Source organism: Larus michahellis, chromosome 2, assembly GCF_964199755.1.
Source record: "Larus michahellis chromosome 2, bLarMic1.1, whole genome shotgun sequence".
NCBI lineage: Eukaryota > Metazoa > Chordata > Aves > Charadriiformes > Laridae > Larus > Larus michahellis.
The window spans coordinates 16953332-16980756 of record NC_133897.1 but is presented as its reverse complement, the minus strand read 5'-3'; the positions used below and the strand labels follow the sequence as shown (position 1 = coordinate 16980756).

Here is a 27425-nt window from a genome sequence, read left to right as displayed (position 1 = left end):
GAATAAACTGATACTGCATTACCTACAAACTCCCTTCTCTCTCACGCTGTGCATCGAGGATGCACTTGCCAGGATACAATGGGTTCAGCACAAAGGGAATTTATCCCAGCTTTCTGGGAAGATGGGGAGGAGAGTCTGGGCCTGGGCAGTGAGCGTGAGCCATCTGCTTGCCTGCAGGAAGCTTTACTTACACACAACTCTGATTTTTAAGAATTAGTTTACATGAAATGACAGTGTGTATTTGCCTTGTCCTTTTTTGTGTCCTCTTTTCTCTCCAGCTTTAAAGTGAAGCAGCCCGTAACTGCTATAGATCAAGCACATCCGAGAGGCGCCTGGTGCCAAGGCTGTAGCTGAACTATAGAGCTGGACACAGCTCTAGTGCTGCAACAAAATTTCAGCTGGCACCGATACATAACATTGGACCTCCAGGATCTCTGAGAGGTTATGGCTGCAAAAGTTTATATTCGGTCTTTAAATTGGTTTTAAACCAGAACCAAATCTAATTTTAAGCCCAAACTGAGGAATATATAAATTTAATTGTTTCATCTAACAGAAATAGCTTTTCCCCTGTTGTGTTTGTGCAAAAATCTGGTTTTGATTTTTTAAAAGAAAGCTAACTGCGGGAACAAGACAAGGTATTTCAAGTAACGAAGAAACGCAACGTGCTGACACACAGCTTCAAGTTGGTGAGGACACGCACAGTCAGCTTGGCCAGCCCCTTCTTCCTGAAGGTATTGAGTATTTAGCTACACCTCTTTCATAGAAAAAGAATACCCTCCCCAAACTAAAAATAAGAACATTAAAACATATGACAACTTCACTGCACAAAACCATACTATATATTGTAATAACAAAATGCTTTATTTGGGGGGAATACAAAGAAAAGTGTGACATCCTCAAATTGTTTTAAAAAGGTATTCTTTCTTTGAAAAACGTAACACTCATACAGAAAAGGTGACCTGTGGATAAGCCCTCTCATTTAGCAGTGGGAATTCTTTTTTATTTTACAGCTGAAGTTGGGATTTGAATAATCTACAGCAACAGATTCCAACTTTGTTGATATTTTCTAGTAGGTGGGGGCACAGCCGCCACTCGGCACTGCTCGGGTTTGATAGCCTACGGGAGGCTGAGAACACAACGCCGAGGTGGAGCTTTCACAATTCTCACCCAGGTCGCTTCACAACAAACCACAAGACTTCACCATTACCACAAGAAGACAGCGAGAAAGCCACAAGGTAACTCATCTTCTCTTTTATCTCCAAAGACTTTTCATGCAAGCCCTATGCTTGTGAAATTCTCGTACCGTTCACCCGATTACACCTCGGCACTTCACCAAACATCCCCTTCGCTGGAAGCCAGAACTGCGTTGTGAAAGGCGAAAAACAGATCAAAGGTGAAATACAGTTATTCCCCCAATGCATCTGCTTTCCATACAGTAGTTTCCAAGTAAATCGGGATATGTTTTAAAGACCACAAATTTATATCCATGAGTTACTTCTGCCCTCTCTGAACCTTATGTTGGAATTTAAGTTGTTAGAGTAAGGGACTGGGAAGTTCCTAAAATTGGCGGGTTGTAAAGTAAGCATTTGTATTTTAATCCAGCGTGACAGCTCTTTGCCACAAGTAGTATCCATGCTAAGCGGTAAGATACATCCGTCTTACTGTTTACAGGGGGTTCATGTTGTCTGAAGCGGGAATGGCAAACTCTAAAAGAGCTAACAGTTTTCTTTATTCAGGTTAGACATAACAAATATGTCAGATACAGCAGTTAGTCTAGAAAAATACATTTAAAAAAATCTTCAGCAGACCATGCTCCCTGTAACAAAATCTTTCAAAACCGATTTTACAAATTATTCTACATTAATGTAAAAAGAAAAATCTTAAATTTAGCATCATGGATTCCATCAAACACCTATCTATCAAAACATGAGTTTCACTATTTGTTGATGTTAGAATTCATAATACATATTTCTAATGTATCCTGTACATATTAAATAACCTAAAAGGCTCCTCTTGTAGTGCATTAACAGTTTAGCAAGCACACTCAGTATTTCTCCAGTACCATTTGCATTACTGTTATTTGCCCGCAAATGTAATTAACATCTAAAAGTGCACACAGTTAGGTCCCCCCTCCCTCCCCATAACCTGTTTCCCTGCTGAAACCCAGACATCCACTGGAAACATTATGCTACTGTAGCTAATCTACCTGGGATTAGAAATGTGTGACTAAAGTGTTCTTAAACTATACAGGAACTGAATTATATACAAGAATCCAAAGGACAGCCTATATTTACATCAAGGAACTTCCACTACCACAGCATTATACCAAGTACTCAACACAGTGTTACAGTTGGTATTTACTTAGGATTTTAGCTTTAAATCAGTATAACACAAAACTTAGCTCTGGAAATACCCTGAAAAAATGAACATGTTTATTAAATATAACTCCTATTATGCCACAAGACAAATATCCATTGCTGGATATTCTTACAAGTTCAGTGTTTAAAATAGTGTGCTGCTCTAGAAAGCAACTACGGAATTCCAGAACGGTTGCTGGGAAAAAAAAGGAAAGAAAGAAAAGAGGGGAGAAAAAAAAAGAAAAGGGGGTGGAGGGGAAGGAAAAAGGACAGCAGGTATCAACTGAGGAATTAGATTTGAGTAACTAAACCAAACTGTTAGCACAAGTTTAAGACAGTCACTGCATGCAGAAACCCCTTGGAAAAGTGTCATACAGATCCGAGCAGGTTCTAATACACAAGCTTAAGATGTAGCTTCGCTGAATTTTTCCATACCAGTTGGTAGGACTTTTCTCTATCAAGAGCAAGATTTTTAAGATTAAATTCCAGATTATCCAGTTTGAGATTAATAGCTTTACTCTCCAATAAATCCAGTGTATGAACCTATATTACATTTTTCCAATGCTACTTTAAAAAAGGCAAACTATAAACTTTTCAATTCACTTTTTACATTGAACTTTTCAAAGAAATCCAAAGTGTTGTCTTTAATTCGTGTTAAAGTGGTCCAACATTTCTCCTGTTTCTCCATTCCCCAAAAGTGCAAAAAACAAGTTGCTGCTTGGTCCACAAACATAATCCATCGTGTACAGCAAGAGATTTTCCTTCTGATGGAGTACTGCTGCCAACCCATCACTTCCAGTTTCTACTCGAAGAAAAATGTCAGCGTCCAAAAATAGAATTCAATTCCAGTAGAATTAATTCTACAATCTGATTCTGGTATACTGTGTGGACTGCTATGTTACCAGTCTCTTTCTCTGGTTTTAATAATGTTGGACCAAAAACTATTGCTACACTTTGATAGGTCATTCGGTTCTTTTCTCCATTTTCTACAACTCTGAAAGAGAAAAAAAATAAACAAAAAGAGACTTATCAGCATTAGAGTAATAGGATGATGGGAAAAAGACACAGTCCAAAGCAAATGACTATTCACAGTATTTGTTTAACAAGTAGTCTTGTTATTAGGACATACAGCTGCTGTGATTCCCCTCTCTGTGGAAAACTTTTGTTCTGAAATGCTATTCCTGATTCTCTCACAATCCCTCGAACATAAGGACTTCGCAGTAAACATTACAACTATGACACAGACTGTCTAAAGTCTGTTTGGTGCTCTGCAAGCTTGTATAAATACAGACTGATAAATTGTTTCCATCAAGTCCAATACAGGCAAGAAAAATGCAGTGGAAACAGTCACTTAGTACTTCTAATTGGATTATTTAGCTTTAAGGGAGGATCAGCAGTACAAAGCCGTCCCTTCTATCTGCTACTTACCTCTTCAGGTGTCTAAAGAGTACCTGCATAGTGTCCTGATTTGGTTTTGGCAACTGTTTGATTAAATCTTTAACAGCATGAACACGCTGCCTTGGTTCTTGTTCTGCAAAAGGATGAGGTGTAGAAAAAAAAATTCAGTATTTTTGTTTAACACTTTAGCATAAAATTTAACAGACTGGGAATCAAAAGCAAACGTTTTGCAGTGTTAATATGAGATAAAATAGTGCCACCTCCTGACCAGATCGTGTATTACTGACAGGCAATTTTAGGTAAGACTTACAGACATTCATAACCAAAATATCCTTTTTACTGTCCAAAATAATCACATGAATTGCACATATTGAGCAGAACTTATACAGAAAGCACACGTGTGTTTTCCAGACTTACTAATTGCATTGACAAAGTCATTGAAGTGATTATAAGTGAACAGCGGCTCCGGCAATTCTCTGAAAAACATCTTTAGAGCTCCTGTGATGACATGTATATCTTCCCATTTACTGTCATTCAAGTCTAGTTTCTCATCTGAGAGAGAAAAATGAATAATTAACCACAGAATCACAGAATGGTAGGGGTTAGAAGGGACCTCTGCAGATCATCTAGTCCAACCCCCCTGCCAAAGCAGGTTTATCTAGAGCAGGTTGCACAGGAAAGCATCCAGGCGGGTTTTGAATGTTAATAATTTAACTATTAAAGCTTTTATTTTTTAATAAACTTAACTACTCTTCTGTACTTATTGCTTTTAAAGCAGTGAAGACTCTTAGTCCACTTCAGCCCGCTCTCTGCTGGAACACAGAGCTGCAGCAGTGTAAAAGGGGATACAGATACAAAGATGGCCAAACTCTGCCTACCGCACGACATGCAGCTTCCCTACACCAAGGGCATTTTCCAGACAGCAATAGGAGCTGCTGACGTAACACAAAATTTACTGTTAGACCCTGTCAATCAGGAAATGAGAGGTCAGATTGTAGCTGGGCTACTGTCCTCTTCCTAGTTGCAAGCTGCCTATTGATTCCCACTGAACAAAACACTAAGATACAGCCACACAAAAGGGTTTTATACGCAGCGTATAGCGAAGAGGAGCTAAGCACCCACATCCTAAAAGGCAGCAGCAAATCTCGATAAAAAAGCATTAACTTACAATTGTAGTGCTAGCAGAAGCTTAATGTACTTACTGTTTTTCCCTAAGGTATGAAGTTATTTTGTTTGAAACAATCCCCCCCCTCCGCCCTAGACTCCATTACCACCTTTCTTTAGAATTATGTTCTAGCAGTCTCTACGCTCCACATAAGACCAAACCTCCAGGATGCTAGGTTTTTCAAATAATGGCTATTACACACTAAAATCTGCAATTTTGAAGTAATTTTACTTTGAAGATGACAATAATTTCTCATGAATGACTGCAGTTATGCATTAAGAAAATTTTTTTCCGGTGCTTTCTATGAACTTCAACAATCTGAAAATATACGCAATTGTAATATAGTTGAAGAAAGCTTACCGTGATTGACTGCAAATCTTAGCTTCTGTATCACTGCAAGATTGCCACTAACTCGGTATAAGCCATCAACATCTAATCCTAAAACAAAGGGATAAATCCATTTTAATACCTTACACATGTATGAATTCTGCAATCATTAGGCTGCCTCTTTATACATCTACTCAACAAAAAGAAAAGAAACCCAGCTTGTAACAAAGAACATTTGGTTCAACAACAACAAAAAAATGATGGGCAGGGCGTATCAGAGGAACTTTGGTTTGCTGACACAGGTTTGGTAAGCGTCAAGCTCAAAATAACCTCTAAAACTTCCTACACAGTAGAACAGCAGTAATGAGGCAAGAGCTCCAAGTTTCCCCAATGAGACTAGGTGTCCCGTCTAAAATGCTCTCGGTGAGTGGGCAGAGGGTATACAGGAGTCCAGCATGCAAGAACCAAGTATTTTGTGGATGTTCAATTTTTTAATGTATGGTTAAGAAAAATCAAATCAAGTCATGCATAGAGAGCATCTCAAAGTTGTCAAGTGACCAGGTTTGCATGGAGAAGGAATGACGTGCATGCACACTCATCACTACCCGACAGCCTACAAAACTAAAGTGGGTAGCCCTTGCCTTTACAGTATTGCACACTCAACCAGAAAAGAAGAAAACTGTGTCTCTGTGGTTGGTACTGCAGTTACTCAGAAGTGATTAGGAGGTAAAGAATTTAATTGAAACGCCACTTGAATGCAGCATGTGAGTCAGTGCCACTGAGAAGGGTGAGTGTTGCCAGAATACCTGCATGTCCCTGTAGCTCCTCAAGGAGTTGTCTGATGCAACACAGCACCATCTGACATATCCCTTTTCCCCATAATCCACTAGTCATTCCTTTACAGAAAGAACTGATTTGAAGTGTATTGGCAGTAGGAAGAAGAGTTGGAGAAGTGGGGAAAAAAAGCTGTTCATTTCTGTCAGCTTCCCCTCAGGTATTTAAAAAAGGAAAACTTCACCACTATCTTCACTGCAGTCCTGTCTTTAAAATAAAAAAAGAAATAAAAAAAAAAAAGAACAAGGCAAAACAACCCCTTTCTCACAAACTGCAGATCACAAACGGAGGAAAGCCTGCTGTTATAAGCAAGGTGGCAGTTTGCTGAACTGGCGTAAGGCAATGGAAGCAGTTTTTTTTCCCCTCCCAGGCCATAAGATAGCAGCATTGAAAAAGAGGACTACAGGCTGCAACAAAATCCTAAATGAAGTTCCCATAGAAGATGCCTTGAAATTAACACATATTCCCCTGTAACACTTACCCTGATTCTCAAGAGAATGTTCTCAGTTTAACAGACTGGTATATATTTGAATGATGATTATGGAGATTCCATAATCCCCTCTCAGTCATCTTTTCCAAGAGACAGGGCAATGACAACAGCAAGAAACAAGCAAGAAAACCAGCATATTCTACAGCCAAGTCAGAAGTCACAACCAGCGCATTTTCAACAAAAATGTGGAGATGTCCTTTACATCAGACAACCCAGAACATGACATGTAGCTTTCAAACATATAATTTTCTCAGTTATTAGGTAGGAGAGACTTATTTTCAATGAAAGCAAACAAAAATTGAGTCATATGTGGACACTGATAATCTCCAGAATTGCATAAACCTTCATTTAACAATGTGTGTAACTGGCTGCAGGGCATCAAACCGATAAGACTTCTCTTCCAGCAGTCAACGCATATACAGAGCAGGAATACAACTTTTTCCTAGAAGTTTGCTTCAATGAAGTTTTAATATAAATGATTGTTAGCATGCTTAAACCTTTCAAGAATAAATGGTTGCATTTTGACAGACTCTCTCTTTTCATCTGAAAAAAAAAAAACAACTTGATGGTCTGAGCTCTTCTATTACTTCTTGTAATCCCTCTTTCCTTAAAGCCTTGCTGCCAGGAGGCTGTCCCGCCTTCTCCTCCAGCTTGAAATACACTGAAGCAGATCAGTTCTCAGATTTCTCAGATATAAGATTACCTCCCATCTCCCCATTTTGGATCCCACCTACCTCCCCACTCTTGAAAACTCATTGCTAACTGCAGATGCAAGTTTCAGATTATTTTCTCCAAATAAGTGCAGCATTTTAAGAATTAAAACGTTCAGAATTACATAGTGTGGTGAGCAAGAGAGATTCAGAAACAAAAAACTTCAACCATACCATGTTCCTCAACATGCTCAATGCACAGCTTCACGAACTTTGGCACCGTGCTGTTTTCTCTTTGACACAAGCTGGTGAGATTGGAACCAAACACTTGATCTGGAACCAAGTAAAGAGACTGATTTACAGTGGAACAGGACTCAAGTGACAGAACTAGTTCAGGTTAAAACAAACCTCTACAAAGGGCAAAGACTACTGGATACAATTGTCGCAGTATTAAGAGTGGAAAATAGGAAAGTTTTGGAAAGAGCTCTCAGCAGCTCCCAGCAAGAAAAAGCTCCCGGCAAGAAAGAGTGTCAGCAGTTACACAAATGTGAGTCTCCAAGTAAGAATTTTTGCTACTGAAATAATTTTAATCCATTGGGAGATACTTGTAAAAGTCTCATAGCCATTACCGTAATGATAAATTTAATGGATTCAAATGTCCTGTTACACTCCATTCCTGTTTTGAGTTCAAAATACATTTACTGTAATCTTTGTTAAAAATCTGAACTAAACAAAATGAAAGCTTTTGGCATTGCTTGGGGGGAAACCCTGTAAAATTTCATCTTTCCTTGCACCTACTGTTTAACTCAGCATTACATATTAATTTACTTTAATGCAGCATCTTTAACTTCTAACATTTTTAAGTTCTGACATGGATTTATAAACGACAGACCTTTATATCACAGAGCTCTGAATGGATGCAAGTATGACTATGCATACGCAACCTGACTGCAAGGTTGGAATCTAAATACAGATACTTATGGGCAAATGTTATTTTGAGTCTTGTTTTCAAAACTACACAATCCAGGGGGGAGTGTCTTCTATCCTAAACTTGAGAAAAACGAAAATCAGCTTGGGCAGAAAACAGGTTTTTGCATTGTCTTAATGTATTTCAGCAACATGTTAACTCCTCTTGTTCAGGTTACGTTATCACCAAAATCTCTCAGACCCATTTCTATGGTTTTCACCAAAGATGCCCAAACAATAGAAGGCCTCCCCTGTTCAGATGCATCAGATGGAAACAGGGTCTTGAGACAGAGAGGCAAAGCTCTTAAAGGGATAAAAGTTGGTTGGTTTTTTTAATCTGTTAAATAAGGTACAAAAGTAGCCATCTTTGCAGTATCTAGTAGATCTTACTTGAAAGCTTATGCAAGAGAGAAACAGCTCTTGCATTTGCATCATCCATAGCATCTAGCCCATTTTTCACATTTAGTAACTTAAGCAGATTCATTAACAACACTTGCATCTGACTAGCACTTTGTGAATTCCAAACAGCACACCAAACCAATTATACAGTATGAAAACTGGCATGTGAAGGTATTATTATTAGCTGTATGCATATAAGACTGGTGCCCCAAAACACCTCAGTCCTGCTGCTACCCACGCGGCCAGCTGCAGAAGCAGAATCAGTAGTAAGGGAGTGAAAAAGCCCACACAGTAGAAAGCCAGGCTAGCATGCAGCTCTAGCAGGTAAAGCAATGCAGATTAGGTAGCACAAGAGAATACTACTGTGTAACAAATTGATTTGCTACAATTGCCTCCGACTTTAATAATTTTCACATATACAGTAATCATATTTTTTCCTCCCATCTTAAAGTAACTTTTGTAATTTTGTTTTTCCCTGTAACAAAACTTTAGCACAGTTACTTCTCTGCTTAGTGCATGCTGTTTCAAGTGGATTGGGGTTTTTTTCCGTATTTTTTCTGCTCATACTGGGTTTGCCAAGTTTTCCATTTACTATGCTTGTTCTGTAGCAGCAACAAAAGTACACTGGGCTTTTAAATAAAGACTTCTGTATTTTTCATTCATACAGTAAACATAAAACTGTACAGTGCAGATCCAACTTTAAAAGTTTACACCATGCTTTTAAATAAAAACAAACTCTCCATTCCTTAATGTCTTTATTAAAAATCCAATCATCAGCACGCATGTGTACAAATTAAAACTTGGCTTAACGTTCGTTGTTGCTAATGTCAGAAGTTACGTCACTGAGCCATGACATGACTACTAAGCTGTAAAGCAGAGCAAAACGTCAAAGTCCGGGAATAATGTCTCCTTATCCCAAACAAAATTTTCACCATTTACAGTTAAATTATATTTGCAGATACACAAATATATCAAACGCCACATGCAACAGAAGCACACCTGTTAAAGTACGTAGTTAGGCAAATCACAGTAGGATTTGGTCTGATATTTGCCTATCCATATGCTATTTTGACCCTAGTAAAGCACCACCTACAAGTCCTGCTAAAGCATACAAATAAATAAATAAAGTTTTACAGTGAGTACCAAGTCAATAATTTACACAAACACATTAACTTAAACCTGTGCAAATACTGTTCTCTCAAAGTTTCTACAAGAGCGACCAATGGAAGTATATATTAAATTATCAATTCTTTCATAAGTTTGATTCAAGAGTATCTTTAAGACTCATTGTGAAACAATTTAAAAAATGTATACATTCAAAAAAGGTTGAGGAAAAAAGATGTTTAAATTAAGACTCCTTTAGCCTCATCCTGGTTTGCCTAAATGTGTCATTTCTTATGAGATGGCACATCATTGTCTGCTTCCACTCAGACTAAAATACCTTCGTGAAACAGATGAGCACATGCATTCAGCTCTGTACCCGAAAGACTTCCCTTTCCCTTGTATGCACAAATGATTATCAGCTGTCTGAAGTTTCCAGCTCAGAACGGCAGACCAAATAGATTCTCTAGCTAAGAAGCACTCTGAGTCCAAACAGGCTCTTGAGCCCTCAATTTTCACTGCAGTTCTGCCAGTAAAGAGCTGAAGGAGAGGACATCCTCCATGAAGTTTAGTGGCCAGTAGCACTGCTCAGAAGAATAACGATCAATCACCAATTCCACTACACATCCAAGACTTGTTAAACCAGCTATATACATGTGTTCTACCCTAGAACTAGACCATTTTAACTCCATTTGACACACGAACTACCAAAGTCAGCTTTTCAAATTATTTCCTTTGTTAGAAAGGTTCATTTACCCTTAATGTAGCCTTTTTCACGGACAGCTTGTAATGTAGGGCGCCGTGTAAGAAACTTCTTGAGCTTCGTTTTGGTCTTCTTCTGATCTGTGGAATCTATATTGCTAGGTGCTTTCACTGCTGAAAAAGAGAAATGCATTTAGCATGAGTATCCACAGAACGAACACTGCACTTATCTGCCAAGGAACCAACATTTAAAAAAAAAAAAGCTCAAAAACACATAAACCTATGGAAATTTGCAACGCATCCACATTTTTTTTCCTTAACTTTCTGGAACTCCTCATAAATAGCACCCATTTTTCAAACCACCAAGAGACAACCCTGTCACAAAAAACTTGTAAAACCAAATGCTGCCTGTGAAAGCAACTAAATGGTAGCTTACGTATGGAATTGATGTGTTCAGAATATAGCTAAGTTTCAAAACCAGTAGTAGTTTTCGTTAAGTTAACTATTTTGAAAGAAATAAATACTTTCTTGCAATTTACATGTAAGTCGTGGAAGTAAAAGACAGTCTGCCTGATTAATCTATTTCTGTGCATTGGAAGAAATTTCTGTGTCTAAAAGAAATTTAGCTCTAGAATTCTGAAGGTGTAAGTAATTAAAAATGTTTAGATTCCCTAAATAAGTAAATATAACATCATTAGCAAATTAGAAAAATTGCAGTTTAAATTAATAATGAAAATATTTACAGATGCTGTACCACAGACAAAAACCAAGTAACACAATTCAATTAGTTTCGAACACTTAAAAGGACAAGAGAATTCTTATTCAAAATAATTTATGAAAGTCAGAAAAAAAATGTCTAATTGCTTCTGTGCATTTGACAACACCTTGAAAATAATCCATTTGAGCACTGACTATTTTATCCTATTTTTCATGTGTCATAAAGCAGGAGCTAAAGACATTTGGTACTCCTTTTTTTAATATTTTTTTTTTTATTTTGAATTACGACTGATAAAACATGGAAGAAAGTCTACGATCTAGCACCAAGATGTAGAATGAACTGTATCAAAGCCTTTTTCCAAACTTGAGTAGTTTCATTTCTAGCTGTCCTTTTGAATTCTTCTCTATTTACACATAATACTGAAGATGCAAAAAATAAAAATTGTCATTGCTAAAATCAATTAATGGAAAATTTTCAACTCACAACGAAGTTTCTTAGAGTCTTTATTCTCTTTCTCTTTTTCTTTGTCTTGTTTTTCCACCCCAGGGGAATCTGGTGGTATATCATCCTCTAATGCTTCATCAGACTCTACTACCTGTTAGATTTAAGAAGGTATACAGTGATCAGTTTGCCAATTCATGGAACATAGCACTAAACACACACATTTCCTGTAGACAGTTCTACAATATACATTCCTTTCCCTATAATGATATTCAGTTGATTCTTTCCTGAACTCTAGATGCTAAAAATATCTTCAGAGATGACACCATTCTCACTGGCAGAGGGAATAACTTTGAGAAACACTGTTCAATCATAAGACCCAGTAAAGAAGTTTTGCTGGACACTGAACAAAATACAACCAGCTTTTCATGATAACGCTTCATTACATTCACTAATAAACAACAGAAACGTGGGTCATTAGTTGGGTTTTTTTCAAATCCAGTAGACAAACATCAGCTATTTCATAGTCTGCTACAGAAGCATCTGATTGATAGAGTCTAAAAAACATTTCTAGAGCATTTATCCTATTTCTGATCTCTGTAATTAAAGTTTTCTTAGTAGAAAACAGAACTACTATTTGGAAAATTACACCACTGTCAAAACATATACTTGGACTCACTCTGAAAAAGTAAATACACCAGTGTCTAAAATTCTTGCCCTGTGTTATTGCTGTCTCAGCATATTCTCATTAAAAACAGCCCAGTGAAAATGTAGCTCATATTGTAGAGTGGAGGTAGATACCAGAGTCTGTTAAATTGCCCACCTGCAGGCTCATACCTATCTACACACACGACTGCAGACATATCAGAAAACAGGAAAAGAAACTTCCTCTGCTCTCAGTGCAATATACTCCCTTCCAAAACAAAGTATTTCCTACTTCTGCTGAAGTGAACGTGACTTCTATGCAGTTACAAAAATCCAACTGTACATTGTCTGTTGTTACAAGGAAGGACATTTTAGAAATAAGGCAAGGTTGCACACCCCAGAGCACTAAAAGAGCAGAAGCATGACTTTATTGACTAAGTTGCACTTTAACTTGAAGGGTAGATGTTAGCTTTAAACACTCACATTCCCTGTTGCTTTTCAAAGGATAGCCTTTTTACACATCAGAGATAAATACATTCAACTGCTCAATTAATGTCCCACTAAGGATCCTTCTGCCACCATTTGGACAGTGCTCCCCTCAAGTGGCCTCAAAGCTTTTTAGGATTGATAAATTTTAAAACCATAAACTACTTTGGAAGAAAAATCACCTGGAATCTAGTTTGCATTATGGAATGGGTCTAATCTAATAACTTCAAAATTTTTGTATGTAAAAAACAGCAGCCACATCCTCTGCAGATAGCTATTCCTCTTGTACAGCATATTGTCACAACAGCAGCCTGAAGGAGCAAAGAGACCAGAATCTAATCTGGACCTTCTTTTGAGGAAGATCTTGTCAGGCTAGAACTAGCGCCTCTGTCCTGGGAAAGAGACTCACAGCTACTATACCCTAAAGTTCCCAAAATTAAAAGCTTCAGTGCTCCAAATTATCAGGCAGTCTAGTATTTTACTTTTTGAACTTTCCCCTTGTAATCTTAGGTCTCTTGGCTCCCAGCTCCCCACAGTAATACATCACCATTTCCTCCAGAGTGCTGATAAACTCTCCCTATTCCACCATTCACTTCCTCAACCTAATGTGTAATACCTCACTCTCATCTCGGCGTATCTCAGCCTTTCCATCTTCATTTATATTTAAGCAGGGAAGAAGCGGCCTCAGTTGTGTTACACGGGGCAGACAGGAGAAAGGTATCGCTGAGTGACTGCCTGGCCTGGTTATTAAGGGTCATGACATTTTCATACCAGGAGAGAGCAGAAGATTATGAGCCTAAACCATGAGCACTCAGAAAGAAACTAAACCATTCATATTAGCCTGTTGTGTTTAGGTGGAAAACTTTATCAGAGCGAAGAGAAATGAATGCCACTAACTGACATCAAGAACAACATAAATGCAGCTTATGGGCAGCAGCCAGGCCTGTAACTATAAAAATTAAGAATACACATGAAGTCAACTTGATATGAGAGGAGTATTTTCTCCAAGATCTCCTCCAACTTCTTCTGAATTCAAAGATGGTAAATCTTGTTTGGCAATATCAAGAGCAAATGCTTGATCACTTTTCTGTTGATTAAATAGCTGGCATTATGCTGTCTGATAAGAAGAGATAATACAGTATTTTGCCAGGCCTTTTAAATTTGCACTTTAAGTGCAGCCTTATTAAGTGAATAGCAGTATCAAATGCTGATTACTGTATGTCATCACTCCCTTGGCTGTCCTCCCCCCTTCACTCCCTCTCTATCTGAACCTTCCAGGTCACTGAGACAGAACAAGTTTTTGGCCACAGAATGAAGCTCATTTCTGAGCTGGAGGTCAGCCCACATCTCCTGGTTCTTAATCCGGTGGACCATCCACCAGGAGCTGCCATATCCTCAGCCTCCTGACTACACTCAAGAAAATTAGGAAATGGAGATGTACATGAAGCACTAGGAGTTATTACATCAATTGTTTTACTAAATAACATTACCTTGAAAATAGAGCCTTCACGATTCAAACACATACCTGATTGTTGATGGTATAGTTAAGAACTTTATACCATTCATTAATAAAGCTGTCATTATCAGATTGAATTAAGAGCTCAGTTCCTTGGCGGGTTTTTAGCTTTAAAGAAATAAAAACAGGTATCATCAGAATTGATAAATACACTAGAATTTGAAAGTGAAATTACCTAAAACAAATTAAACTTCTCCCTGGTATAACTTTTCGATAATATATAGCCACTCAAGAATACTTACCAGTGAAAACAGTAAATTACAGTCTGCTTAAAATTTAAAAGCATATCCCATGCAGACATATTAAAAATGGACATTTCTTGCAGGTATTAAGATACGTCTACATTTGAGCAGGAAAGAAATGTAGAAAACTCAACAAAGTTTTTGATTTTAAATTTAGAGAAAAATTCTTAAGTCATTAAAGTACATATAATTCTGCATTTAAATAAAATAATTCACCTCAATAACATTCTTTTTGCTGGATTTGTCCTTTGAGGCCCAGTCAATCAACGCCCCTTTGAGATCCACTGTAAATTCTGGCTTAGACTGATTGACACCAAACTTCTGGAAAAAAAGGAACAATGATGACAAACTTAAAAACAAAAAATCTCCTGACAGGTACACAGTCTTGCAGTCCTCTAAGTCTACCACATGTTATTTACAGTCTATTCAATTTAACCCAAATAAAGTACTTTGCCACAAAATCAACAGGCATGATATCAGGAAAACAAAAACCGTACACAAAACACTCTTTAAGCATGTCTATTAAAAGCTGCTCTAAAGCCCTTAAAATTCCCTAACTTTAAATGCCAACCAGATTCCAGCAGAGCTTTTTTTCCTCAACCACAAATGGTAGAAGTCTATAGAGCATTTGATGGTAGCTTGATTTTAGTCAAGATAGTCCCAAACTTTAAACAAAACTGGCTAATAAGTAACTGAACCAAAAAAAACCCAAACAACATTCTGACAAGTAATCAATGGTTGTATATGAAACCAAAAATCAAACCACAAACAGTAGCTTTGCTAGATAGGAATCACATCCCTCCTGCACTGAAAGAGCACTTTCAGTTTTTACATTTTTGTTTTATATATATATATTTCATGTATATATATTTTTTTTCCAATTATGCTTTTCACATTATTTTACATTTTTCCGTAATGCTTCTATTGCAATACTGGAGCATATCCTACCAAGTAAACAGAACTCAGTTTCACTGTCTAGCTACTAAACAAACAGCAAATAAGCAAAGTGATAAAAAAAGCATTTAACCCACAAGTAACCCTTCAAACAATTTGTAGGAAAACATCAGGGAGCTATTTTTACCTCCTACTTCTACATTCATACTAGGTATCACAATTTTTTAAAATAAAGTACTTTTACTAGGGTTTCAACCTACCCCATGTATCTTTGAAATATCATTCGTCAAGGAAACCAATTAAGTGACCCATACAAAAAAAAAACCCAACTGTGAGTAAAATAAGTAAAACATGGAACAGGGAAAGCTGTAAGTCACTTGGTTGTAGCACAGAAATGTAATGGTTTAGTTCTAGGGGAGGCCTGTAGCATCTGATTAATCAGAAAGGTTCTTTTTTATTTCTTTAAGAAGCTTTTGATGTGCGAATGCTGTTCGTGTGAGAGCTCTGGGGGACACAAGCCCCAGGACAAGCTCCTTGCTGCGAACACAAGTTTCCAGCCTGTACAACAACAGCCATATCCAAGGGGAGAAAAAACGGTTCAGAAAACAGAACTAATCTGCTGCTTCTGATTAAATTCCCAGCATGGATGTTAATTAATGCTAATTGTGTTTCAGAAAGGCTGTTTACCACTGGAAAATCTCCCTGCTTTGAGTCCTAAGGGCAATTAAGTGTGGAATGGAAAGTAGCATCTTAACTTCTTTATTTTAACCGTGAAGTATCAGAATCAGGGAAATATTTCTAATTTACCCAATGCCAACTAGCACTTGGAAAGGAAAAAAAAAACCCCAAAACAAAACTTCCGCTTTCTAATTTAATTGTCAGATACCCCATCCAAGAACATTTCTTATTAATTAGAGCAGAGCTTTTGAGAGCGCCCCAGCTCAGCAGTGGAGTCCACAGGAACAGGAACAATTTCTGGGCCATTATGGCTCTTGCAGTCATGGGTGGCTACGCAGCAGCTGCCTGTTTCAGAGAGATTCACATAACAACGCGTACAACCAAAGTGCCCCAGCCACACACTTCCTGACAGCCGAGATCAATCTTGCTGCGTGTTGGAAAAAAAAATAAATCAATTTATAGAGTTTGGCACTGGAGAGAGCAGGAGCCTAGTGCCAAAGCCCTCTGCAGGATCCAGGGGGTGGGGGGATGGGGGGGGGGGAGGGTGTTAATTAAAAATACTGCCCAGATAATGCTCAGATGCACAGGAGATGACCTGCTACAGGTGAAATCAACACACAACAAAAAATGTGAGAGTCACTTCTGTTTTGACCAAAAGGAAAGACCTCCAATACATTAGCTTGCTGAACTCCCCACCTGACAGATCGCAGAACTGCCTCAAACGCCTGTGCACTCTACCCGTCATTTTGGCCCAACTCCCTTCAGCATTTCAGAGAAACAGAGAACGAACCAAAAACCAGAAGCAAAATTTCTCAGAGGGGGGAAAAAAAGAAGTCTTCCCCAGCTCCTTCATACAAGCAGTGCCCAAACTGCTCTGTGAGATCCAAGGATAGGGAAAACCCACAAAAATAATCCAGCCTCTCTGCAAAGCTCCGCCAATAGCTTATATACTCATCATAAACTTAATTTCTTTATTCAAGGCAATTTTAAGTTGGGCATGCAGGCTCTCCTGTGAGCTTTCCTATCAAGGTTCTTTTCTGCTCCTGGGTGTATGAAAACGAGATACCAGCAGCCATTTCCCTCCGTGAAAGCTTCCAGGAGCAAGTCCTCTAGAGGGCTGCTCAGGTGCTGGGCATGCAAAGGTTACCAAAAGGCAATGGAACCCTCCTGAAGCAAGCAGATTTTGTTGAGAGCAGGAAAAAGAAAACCTCTCTCTTTAGCATCTGCTGCCACCTAGACATAAAGTCTGCTTTCTCAAAACAGAATGCGCTACCAAGTCAGCATTAGTCAGGATAAAATCAGCTCTTACTGAGCAAACACCTTATTCTTACTGGATTTCTCTTTTGAGCTGCCTGGGGAGCCAGGAAAGGCAGAAAGAGGGAGACGTCTATGCATGGTGCTGCCAGCTGTCCTAGATGTGAAGCTGTCCTACACTCACTTCTGACAGCTTTCTCTAGGAAAAAAGCATAGTCATGGGATGTGCTTATGCTAGTTATAAGGCACAGAGAAATTCTACTTTTTCAAAAGAACAAGTTTGGGGTTTTTTGCTTTAGACATAGTAGGTGCTGTGTAGCTTAAGGACTGCCTTGAAGATGTGTGCTAAATCAATAAATAGAAGGCCTTTTCAATCTTTTCAGGAGTTCTCTCCAAGTTCTGGAAGACTCCACAGGACAAGCCACACAGTCCATATTGTGATATATTCCAGCATTTTTGGAAACAGAACTGGATGTTATTTATGGGAAGACTTTGGATGTACAAGTGACACCTGCCATTCTTGTAATTCTGTTTGTAATTAGAGTTGGGTAGAATGTTTCAATTCCAAGTCCTCCTCACCCATGGATGGACTGCAGAAATAGAGCGGAGGAGACAGATGCTCCTTTGGCCGGTAAGGGAGCTTCAGAGCTTACTGCTTTAACACAAAAAAAAGAAAAATATAAAGGTATTCTTTATTGCCATAGCAAAATGATGTAAGTATTTCAAAACCAGACTTTGATAGGAGTGTTTGCACCAAATAGTTTTCATGATAATCATCTGAGCTCCTGTATCATCAGCTGCACAATACTGATGAACTGTAGTAATGTGCATATAACATCGTTCGCTATGAACACAGTGGTATAACACAGTAAACAAGAGTTTGCGCCCAAATGAACCTTGAAGAGCATTTATTTCACTGGTGTTTAAGATGTTTACCCACTTTTGGTTAACCGTCATTGTACTTGATACTGAGGACACGCGCCCATTACAGAAGGTTGACAGATGAACCCTTCTACGCAGTTACCATTTACTGTGTTTTATGAAGCCCCATTGCTAAAATTTGGCAATAGCTACTACAACCCATTCACACCACAAGTTGAGACACACCTTCTTCCAACAGTTGAGAATCTAAATTTCTATGAAAAGACATATTAAAAAAATCCACAGATTTCCTTCTAGAAAGTAGCATTTTAAAGAATACCAAACTGTGTACAAATTATTTGTTCCACGCTTCCACATACATAGCAATGAATTTGACAGATAAAGAATTGCATCATTTTTAGCACGAGGTTAATAAGAATACGCCTACAGTTACTCCCCCTTACAGGAAAAAAAACCTAAAAATTAAGGTACTGGTCATCAAAATGGTCATTCTAGAAGTCTCAGGAATCTTAACTAAATTCAAAACATACAGCGCTCTCTCTCAACTCTTCAGGAACTACCAGCCAAGATACCAAAATAGTTTTAAACATCACTAACACTTTCAAATCCTCAAGAAGTCAAATTATTGAAACATTGCTTCTAATGTCTTCAGCATATGATTATTTTTTTTTCTAAGAAAGGTTTAGTTTGATTCTGATAAGAGTGCTGAGAAAGGGATATTAAAAAACATTTATGTAACCAGTCAAGCTTGTTTGTTTCTTCTAATACTAATATCATTATCTAAATTCCTCCTCATCCACCTTGAGCAACAAGCTACCACATTAGCTACCAACACTTTATCAGTTTCTGATAAGCAGCACGTCTGTGCTTGGCATCTACGCTTCAAAACATGACTAACTACAGCTGCTTAAATTATATATAGAGTCCTACAAATTTACATCAGCTTTCTGTATGTGGCATATACATCCTTGAGCTCTTTTCCTTTCAGCTTTTTATGCATAACATTTACATTTTTGGGTATTCCAATTATAGCTAGAATTAACCAACAACATGTACATCATTGTATCAAAGGCATCATAGGCACCTTATCAACATCCTAAATTAGTTGTGTTAGAAAGAATTAGACACAAAATACCTGTTAAAGAACTGCCCATATCATGCTGTTTATTAGTCAAGACACTAGTGGTCCAAATAGTATGTCAATTTGGGATTAAATTCTGGCACTGACGAACCAGGTACTCTTTCTACTTTGTTCCATTAGAACAATTACAGGATTATTGCAATACACTTGTGTTAATTTGCACCCTGGATGACTTTCAGCAAACAGGATACCCAAGGCGTTACGTGAAGTGACGAAACTCAAACCTTGGAAAAATTCAAATTTACTTTCAAGATTAGTGGCAAATAGCCTTACAGTGACAAGAGGCATGCAACACGAACACATACAGTGATAGCTGAAACTTGGTCAGAGTTTACATAGGTGACAGCAGGTCGACGACTGAGAGCATTTTTCCAAGAAGAAAGCAGCGAGAGCAAGAGCTCAGGAATTGAGCCCCCTTGGCAAAATGACTTGATGAGAAAAAGGAAGAAAAGTGATGAAGTCACAAAACAATGCACAGAAAAAAAAGATATGGTTATATCAATCACTAGACGAATGCTAAACAAATATTCTTCTCATAAGATGAAGAAATGTCATTCTTATCACATGTCAAACTGTTAGACTTGATTTCACCTTATTAAAATACTGACACAGATCAAAGTCCAAGAGGTGAAGTGGAATTATTAACACAAAAAAAATTCAGAGAGCAAAAAGAGTGTGTGCTGAATATTTACTTGCATATTTACAAAGACAGCTGTGTGTATGCAGGTATACTACACAAAGTCTTTGCAAGAGATTCTCCCTTAATATTTCCAGTTTCACTTTATTCTGTTCATATTGATGGTATTTATTTTGCCGACCCTCTCCAATACTTGACAGTAACACATACCTGACAGTGTCACACAGAAATATTGTGACTACGATACTTTTGCTCCACTTAAATTATCAAAAGAATTTATGCCTTTTTATTTCCCTACCAAATGACTGTACTTGGAAGGTGTAACACAACTCACACTAGTATCCCTCAGCAACAAGCAAAGTTGCATGATTATCTTTTATGGATAATTAATTTAGGCACAGATTCATTCATAACACTACCATACATTTATAAACAGTATCTTGGTTTAGCACTGTGTGTTTTAATGATATTAACACACAGTTAAAATAATTTTTTGATCTACAACTACATTTGGATTAAGAGTATTAATAGCTGTAATAGAGTTTTTGGAATTTGGTTAATTACTCAGGTGAAACGTTTTACTTTCCAAACGTGCATATTTATACCTATAAAACTGAAGTACTTTTTGGATCCTTAGCTATAAAAATAAATTGCAGAAGTTATCAGTTTCCATCATTAATATTAGTGTGCTGCAAAAATAACAGTATTCTTTGTGCATTGAGACTAAATATCAAAGTTCACCTCAGAATGGCTTGAAATTTTCCATTTTATGAAGCAGGGTGATGAAACTGAACTTGACTAAACAACAGACAATGACTGAAGGGCATGAAGGAAGGTAAAGGAATGAGTTTCAAAACCTTCCGAAACCCAGTACTTCCTACTTCAAAGCTCACCTTTTAAGGTTCTTTAATATTTCTTCAACATGCTTTGTTGTTAAAGTTACATTAAAAAAAAATTCACAAGTTCTGTTCCTTTTCTCATTGGCAATATTTTTCTCACTGATGGATAATGGTCATCTTATTTACCTCGTGTTTCAAAGTTTACAGGTGGGAAAGTCAGTAACTTTCAGATATATACATGTTTCTATGCTTTTTTCTATGCTTTGGCTCTGGTGCGCACCACATTCCTTTCCCCTCCCCACATATGGTGTGGGCAAACCTCTGTAGGTCACCGAGTCCACTTCCTAACAGACAGCATAATTTACCTTATCTCATGCCTTCAATCTTTATTCTTTTTCCTTCCCTTCTCTTTTCCTTCTGCTTGACCATCTTGCCCAACTTTACTCTTTCCATTCTCTTCTACCTGAAGTGTTATTTATTCATCCTCACCCTTTTTCTTTTTTCCAACCACCCCTTCTACAGCAACAGAAGGGCAAAAAAGTTATGTTTCCAGCTCTGAAATGAACTCAATGCTTTAGAAAAGAATTGTCAATACCAATTCACTACTCAGAAAGAAGCGCAGCAGGAGAAAGTGAGCCAAGCAGAAAGATCAGCAAAGCACAGCAAGATAGCATATATCTGTAAGATGCAATTTTGCTGGAATTCGCATGATAATACACTGGGATAAAGAATACTGAATTGACCTCTCTTTAGTTATTCTAGGAGATTGACACAGTTTAATGTCAGACCTCCAAAAGTAGGCAAGATGTAGATAAAGAACCATGTCTGTACCTATTAACATAGGTACGCAGCCGGATAAATATTGCCAATTTAATTATAGTGCTATTAAACTAGAGAAGATATAAAAATTGAATAATCATCATCTTCAGTGTGATGTTTCTCTTTAGGTCTTCATTAGACATCAAAATAGATACAAACACCTATCACGCACTAGGCAGATATAAAACAAAATATGGAATCCAGCAAGGCAAAGACTAAATGATAAAACAACAATACTAGAGTATTCAAACAGTCCAATGCAACAAGACAAGCCTTAGACTATTTTCTTTATTATATGTATCACATTCGAAATTACCTGGAGTTTATGAAAAAATATCCAAGAATGGTAAAACAAACTGTTTAGACAAACACATGTATAAGGAACACAAAAATATTTGGCCTGGAGCAAAAACTTCAAGCTTACAGAGCACCTGAATACCCCTTTATCGATTTCTTACTTATCAAATATAAAAACGTTTCTGAAATATAAGAAAGTACAACTGGTTTTCTTCTCATTCCACATCATAATTGTTACATTAAACTGTTTTCCTGCTAACATACACACACTAATGTTTTTCTAAATTATGCATGCATATTGGTATTTAAGCCCTACAAACAAGAGGTCATAAATTTACTGTGCTTTACGTAAATTAAAGGGTGGGGGTTGTTCTTGAGCTTACCCAGCCAGTTCCACTTCCTTGGGTTTTAGTGAACAGCAGTGATGAACCTTGTAACACTGCCCACGATGACATCCAATTCTTTCTGTAAATATTTGTAAACAAATATAAAATAAATTGTCTTTGAAAGTAGATATTTAAACTGTCGATCACAGCTGCCCAGCTGACCTGTATGTTAATATACTTAACCATATATACAGTCATTAATGCCATCAGTAAGTTTTAATTGCTATCATATTTGTAGAAGGGAACATATGTTAACAGTCCCAGTCTGACCATCAAAGTCTAAATCAAACAAAGCTAATTAGTAGTGGAAGCAGTTCACCAGGAGAAACACCATACAATTATAATTTCAAAGGGGCTAATCTGGAACACTCAGCCTACTGTGTACTTAGTAGACTATGCCAAAGTACTGCATAATTCTGAAATTGATTGATCATATCTAACTGGGTTGCAAGTGTCTCACGCTTATGTAATAAGCTCATTTACATTGGCAATAAAATATTTGCTACACATCTAAAAAATGCAGAAAAAGAACAAATGAGTTGTTCCAGCTGTCTGACTATTTGCTTTTATGCCCGAGTACTTGTCCTCCTGAGGTTAAAAAAATAAAAATCTTGACAAGCCCTGACAATCTATTCCCATTGCTCAAACATGAATTGTTATTCAACAGCTCTCAAAGTGACAGGGTGGCCATGTTGCATCTTTCTGTAGAGCAGCCCAGTAGTACAGACCAACGATTCCAACAGAGGCAACATAAGTGGTGACAGTATACTGTACCAGTAGCAGCTTACAGGAGCCACTGTCCACCCTTTCCTACCAAGCTCTTCGGAGCAGCTCTGAGGGACCAAACTGGGGGTCAGATGTGCTGCCCAGCTGCACTGGACTAGGTCAGGGCAGCTCTGGAAAAATCAGCTGGGTGCTATTTAATCCTCAAGAAAAGCAAGCTTTACCTATCAAAAGTCTGGGACACAATGACTTCGATAACACAATATTAGACCTAAAAGATTAAACTAAAAAAATTAAAAGTAAACCCAAATTAAATCTGAGGATGTGCCAGGATTTAAAACCGACTCTTTGCAAAACACCAGAAATGTAAGTTAGACAGAATTACTTGATTATACATTATGATTTATAATGTAAATGCCTGCCTGTAAGGCAAAGAAAGGAAGTCAGAAATTAGGTCATTCATCACCTATAGGGAGACAAACGTTGGGCGATACATTCTGCTTCAAACCCTTCCCAAGCAGAGTGAAGGAAGAATTAGGGAGCACATGATGTGTACGCTCCTTGGAATTAAAGGAGATGAAGTGAAAGTCTGAAAGCCCCTCTTACACTGATTCTACCCAAGGAACAAGAAAGGCTATAACCTATACAGATTTTCTCTTAAATAAATCAATCCCATTCTTAAAAGCTGTCTCTCATCAGTACACCCTCATGAAATGAAGGAGCCCTGGCACACACGAGCCTCTGGCTCTCTGAGGTCCATTATCTTTAGCTCACTGGGAGCTAAACTTCGGGATAAGGAAACACCGTGTCCTACAGGAAAACCTCTAAGGGAAATTCAGGCAAAAAGTAAGAATGCTGTGTTAATATAAAAGTCAGATGCCTTACACAAACCCTTACGCACACGTACTTCTAAAAGTACAAGACTTACCGCACTTTCTTCCCATTTTCTGTAATTTTTGTCACATTCAATAATCCATACTTCTCTTGACCCTGTAAGATAGAATAAGATATAGCAAACACAAAAGAAAATCTGCTTCTATTGCCATCACAACACTAAATTAAATCCCCCAAATAATCATTTTCTGGCAATGAGCCATCTTTGCCCATGTTACGACTTCAAGAAACTGTCTTAAGTATATTTAAATATACAGAGATCAGCAAAACCAAAATTCCTCTGGGAAAATACTCATTACCCTTCAGAGGATAAAAAGCTTTCCTTCTTCAAGGCCTAGGTTCTTTGGACAAGCCAAACTAAATCATTTGTGGTACTAGACTGGAAATTTTAAACGTAAATTTATAATTATTCATGTAATGCTACATTTGTGTTTGTGTCTTTTACTAAAAAAGTAGATAGCTGACAAACAGCCTAAATTCTGACAAAATTCTTCCAAGTTATTTTAACATAATTGCATATTTTAAATAAAACATGATTGAAACGCATAAAAATATTAACATATTCATTTTAAAAACATTTCTTTGATGTCCTATTTCTTCCTATCCCCAAGCAAAATATCAGAATTTTAAACTACTTAATTGTGTCTTGTTGACGAAAAGAATTTATATTGGTATGCCTCTGTACAAATTTTGAGATCAGTCAGTGAACAGTGGAAAAAGAACACTGGTAAGAGTGAATATTTCTAGTTTCTATGCAAAAAAAAAAAAATCCCCAAACAAACAAACAAAAAAAACCCACACAACCCAAATGTCTGAAAAAATGTTCTAGGATAAAAAGGAAAACCATTGATTTATACTATTTGTGACTCTGAAGATGAGGTAACAAATTCTGTCATTTTCTTCTGTCACCCCATCATTATCCTACCAGTGAATGGTGCTAAAGGAATGTTAAATTATTTTTTTTAATCAATTCCTTTTCATGAACAGCTTGTAATAGTTCCTAATTTAAGAACTAAGCTATTAGTTGAAATAATCAACTAGGGAAAGGATCCAAATTAGATTTATCATAACAAAAATGTCCTCAATTCTAGGTCCAATGAAAACAGAAGATATATCCTCTTCAGCATTCTCCTCTAAATCTCAAATTTAAGTGGACCATAACTGCAGAATACAATATCAAAGAGAATTTTTTTTGCTGGAATACTGTGACAACACTCTTATCAAAGACATAGATCTGTTTTTCACGAACCTTAAAAATTTTACCTACATGTTTCAAGCACTGCACATAAAATACAAAAATGGCATGTTTTCAAGGATAATAGTGTCTAGCTGGTGGTTCAGATCTTATTTCAGCCCAATGGTAACGGCTACTCTTACTCATTCTAATATCTCCGTTTGGCTGGAATGTTTTCCCAAGCCAGTGATATATACATTATTTTCCAAAACTGATATTTTCACAGAAGAAATGAGTCCCTTCCCTCACCCACCCTCCAAAAACAAAAAAAAAAAATTAGCCCATTCTTAAGATCACTTTATTTGTGATCCGTGCAGAGCACCACTAACAGCCCTATGCATTGCGCCCTTCTAACAAACCTTTGGCTTCAAGTAAGTGGAAGGGCCTGTCCCCATCTTTCACAGGGACTGAGCGACCCACGTCCACTTTGTTAAATAAATTAATGGGTAGTTTTAATAAACTACTCATGGTGGAAGCGGTGGGAATGCTCCAAAGAAGAATTATTCAGAAAAAGTATCATAGCGCCCTACTTAGCAGCAACACTAGGGGGTACTAATGGGAAAATTAATGTAATTGTGGAAAAGAAAGTAGAAAGCAAGTTAAGAGTCAAAATACACAAAAATTCACCAGCTTTCTTTGTAATATTTAAATTCCATGTGACAGCTAAAGAAAATACAGATTTTTTTTTTCTATTATCTAAACCAGCAGTGAGTTCTTCTACAAAATACAATTTTAATAATTCAAGGTCTGAGCCATATTTAAAGAAATAAATTAGAATACATGCAGCAATAATTGCTTGTTTGTAAGGCCATCAACTACGCTTGCGTAATAAACAATGTTTATTTCATTGTGGAAAACTGTTTGAAGGGTTGTAGGAATGGATCAGCAGGAATAAGCCAGAGAACCATTCCTCTGTCTGCAGAGTAAGAATGAAACGGGCGAAGTTGTGCCTTTAATGCCCTGAGCTACCTACCAAAGGGCTGCTAAAATTGATCAAGGCACATATTTCAATGCTACCATAGTACAGTTACAAAATTAAAAAAAAGATAAAAACTTCATTTTTTTTTAATTATTTCCCACTGTTCAAAAAGCAATGATCACATTTAAAACATAAACTGAAACAAAAAAAACCCTGTTAAACATTCATAACAAGTTTAACAAGCTTAAGTTTTCCTCCCATTAGTTATTCTTCTAAATCAAAAAGACAATAGTTTATTTATGCCAGATACTCTGTGTCTTTTCAAGGAGACTTGAAACACAAGTAACAAAGATATCCTACACTACTGTTACTGACTACAGACAGCAAGAGATTCTGTGGAGAGGGGGAGTTTGTTTCTGCTTTTACCTTCTGAGTTGCTAGGTGGGAAGACATGATTGTTGGAGAAAGTAAACGGAGTTCTACATAATTTGACATACCTTTCCATAACTTGACATTCCACAGTGAATTTTTTTAACTTAATCTCCTATCGTCGAGCCATATTTAAACCGAAGATATTTACATTTTTTCTGAAAGCGCAGTTGGATGCAATGCATTGCTTTTAAAATGTAAAGCCTTCAAATAGTTTTATCCCATTGTTTTTCTCATAACAAGCAGGCTTACCCTCAATTCTCTAATCATGAATAGCCCGGTTTCTACAGTACCTACTTATCTATTTTAACACTTTGCATACTGACTGTGGCTTGATGCTTTGGTGAAGAAGGAGAGGACTCATTTTCAGGAAAACTGGCCTTAGAAGCAGTTGATGATTCCTGTAAAATTCAAAATGGCAACACAAGTTATAATCTTTCTTACAATTGTTTTGAATTTTTTTTAAGCCTAAAGATACTCTCTCTCTTTATACATGCTCATACATTACAAAAAAGGGTATTTTTAAGGTTTCATGATATTCTCAGATAGTTACATTATAAACCCGCTTACTAAACAGTGTTCTTACAAGATTTACAGAGAACACTGAAACTGGGTTAATTAGCACATATCCATTTGAAAAAAATCTTAATACATACTGTATCAGCTTAAAGCAAAGCTTCCATCGTTTATGAAGGGGCAGATTTTTTGTATGACATTGATTCTTTATTATGAAGCACATTTATTATACTAACTTATTACAGGCCACCATGTAATAAATATACAGATTATGTTTCTGTGTGATTAGTAAATACGAGATTAGTTCAATAAATTCTTATTCATGTAGAAAAGCATATACCAGCTCTATTAATTTTTGTGAGTCATGATCATTAATTTACTAATAATCAAGCACTGAACATTTCTAGGTTTTTGTTTTAAACTAGACCTTAACTATGGACCAAATG

General features: G+C 37.1%; 1 protein-coding gene across 10 annotated transcripts in view; it reads right to left on the bottom strand.

Moving 5' to 3' along the window:
- Positions 1-842: 842 nt before the first annotated feature.
- Positions 843-27425, bottom strand: part of ARHGAP12 (Rho GTPase activating protein 12) — an 82135-nt gene continuing 55552 nt past the window's right edge. For 5 of the 10 annotated variants that reach the window (XM_074574267.1, XM_074574268.1, XM_074574273.1 and 2 more), the window contains 12 exons: positions 26790-26864; positions 23916-23977; positions 22262-22343; positions 14654-14758; positions 14205-14303; positions 11591-11702; positions 10444-10563; positions 7456-7554; positions 5281-5358; positions 4173-4307; positions 3786-3888; positions 843-3351 (listed from right to left, as the gene is read on the bottom strand). In XM_074574267.1, the coding sequence (XP_074430368.1) occupies positions 3177-3351; positions 3786-3888; positions 4173-4307; positions 5281-5358; positions 7456-7554; positions 10444-10563; positions 11591-11702; positions 14205-14303; positions 14654-14758; positions 22262-22343; positions 23916-23977; positions 26790-26864 (1245 nt within the window). In that variant the 3' untranslated portion in view covers positions 843-3176. Of the gene's footprint in view, positions 3352-3785; positions 3889-4172; positions 4308-5280; positions 5359-7455; positions 7555-10443; positions 10564-11590; positions 11703-14204; positions 14304-14653; positions 14759-19591; positions 19715-22261; positions 22344-23915; positions 23978-26789; positions 26865-27425 lie in introns of all 10 variants that reach the window. The other 5 variants (XM_074574269.1, XM_074574276.1, XM_074574275.1 and 2 more) reach the window with 2 other exon arrangements.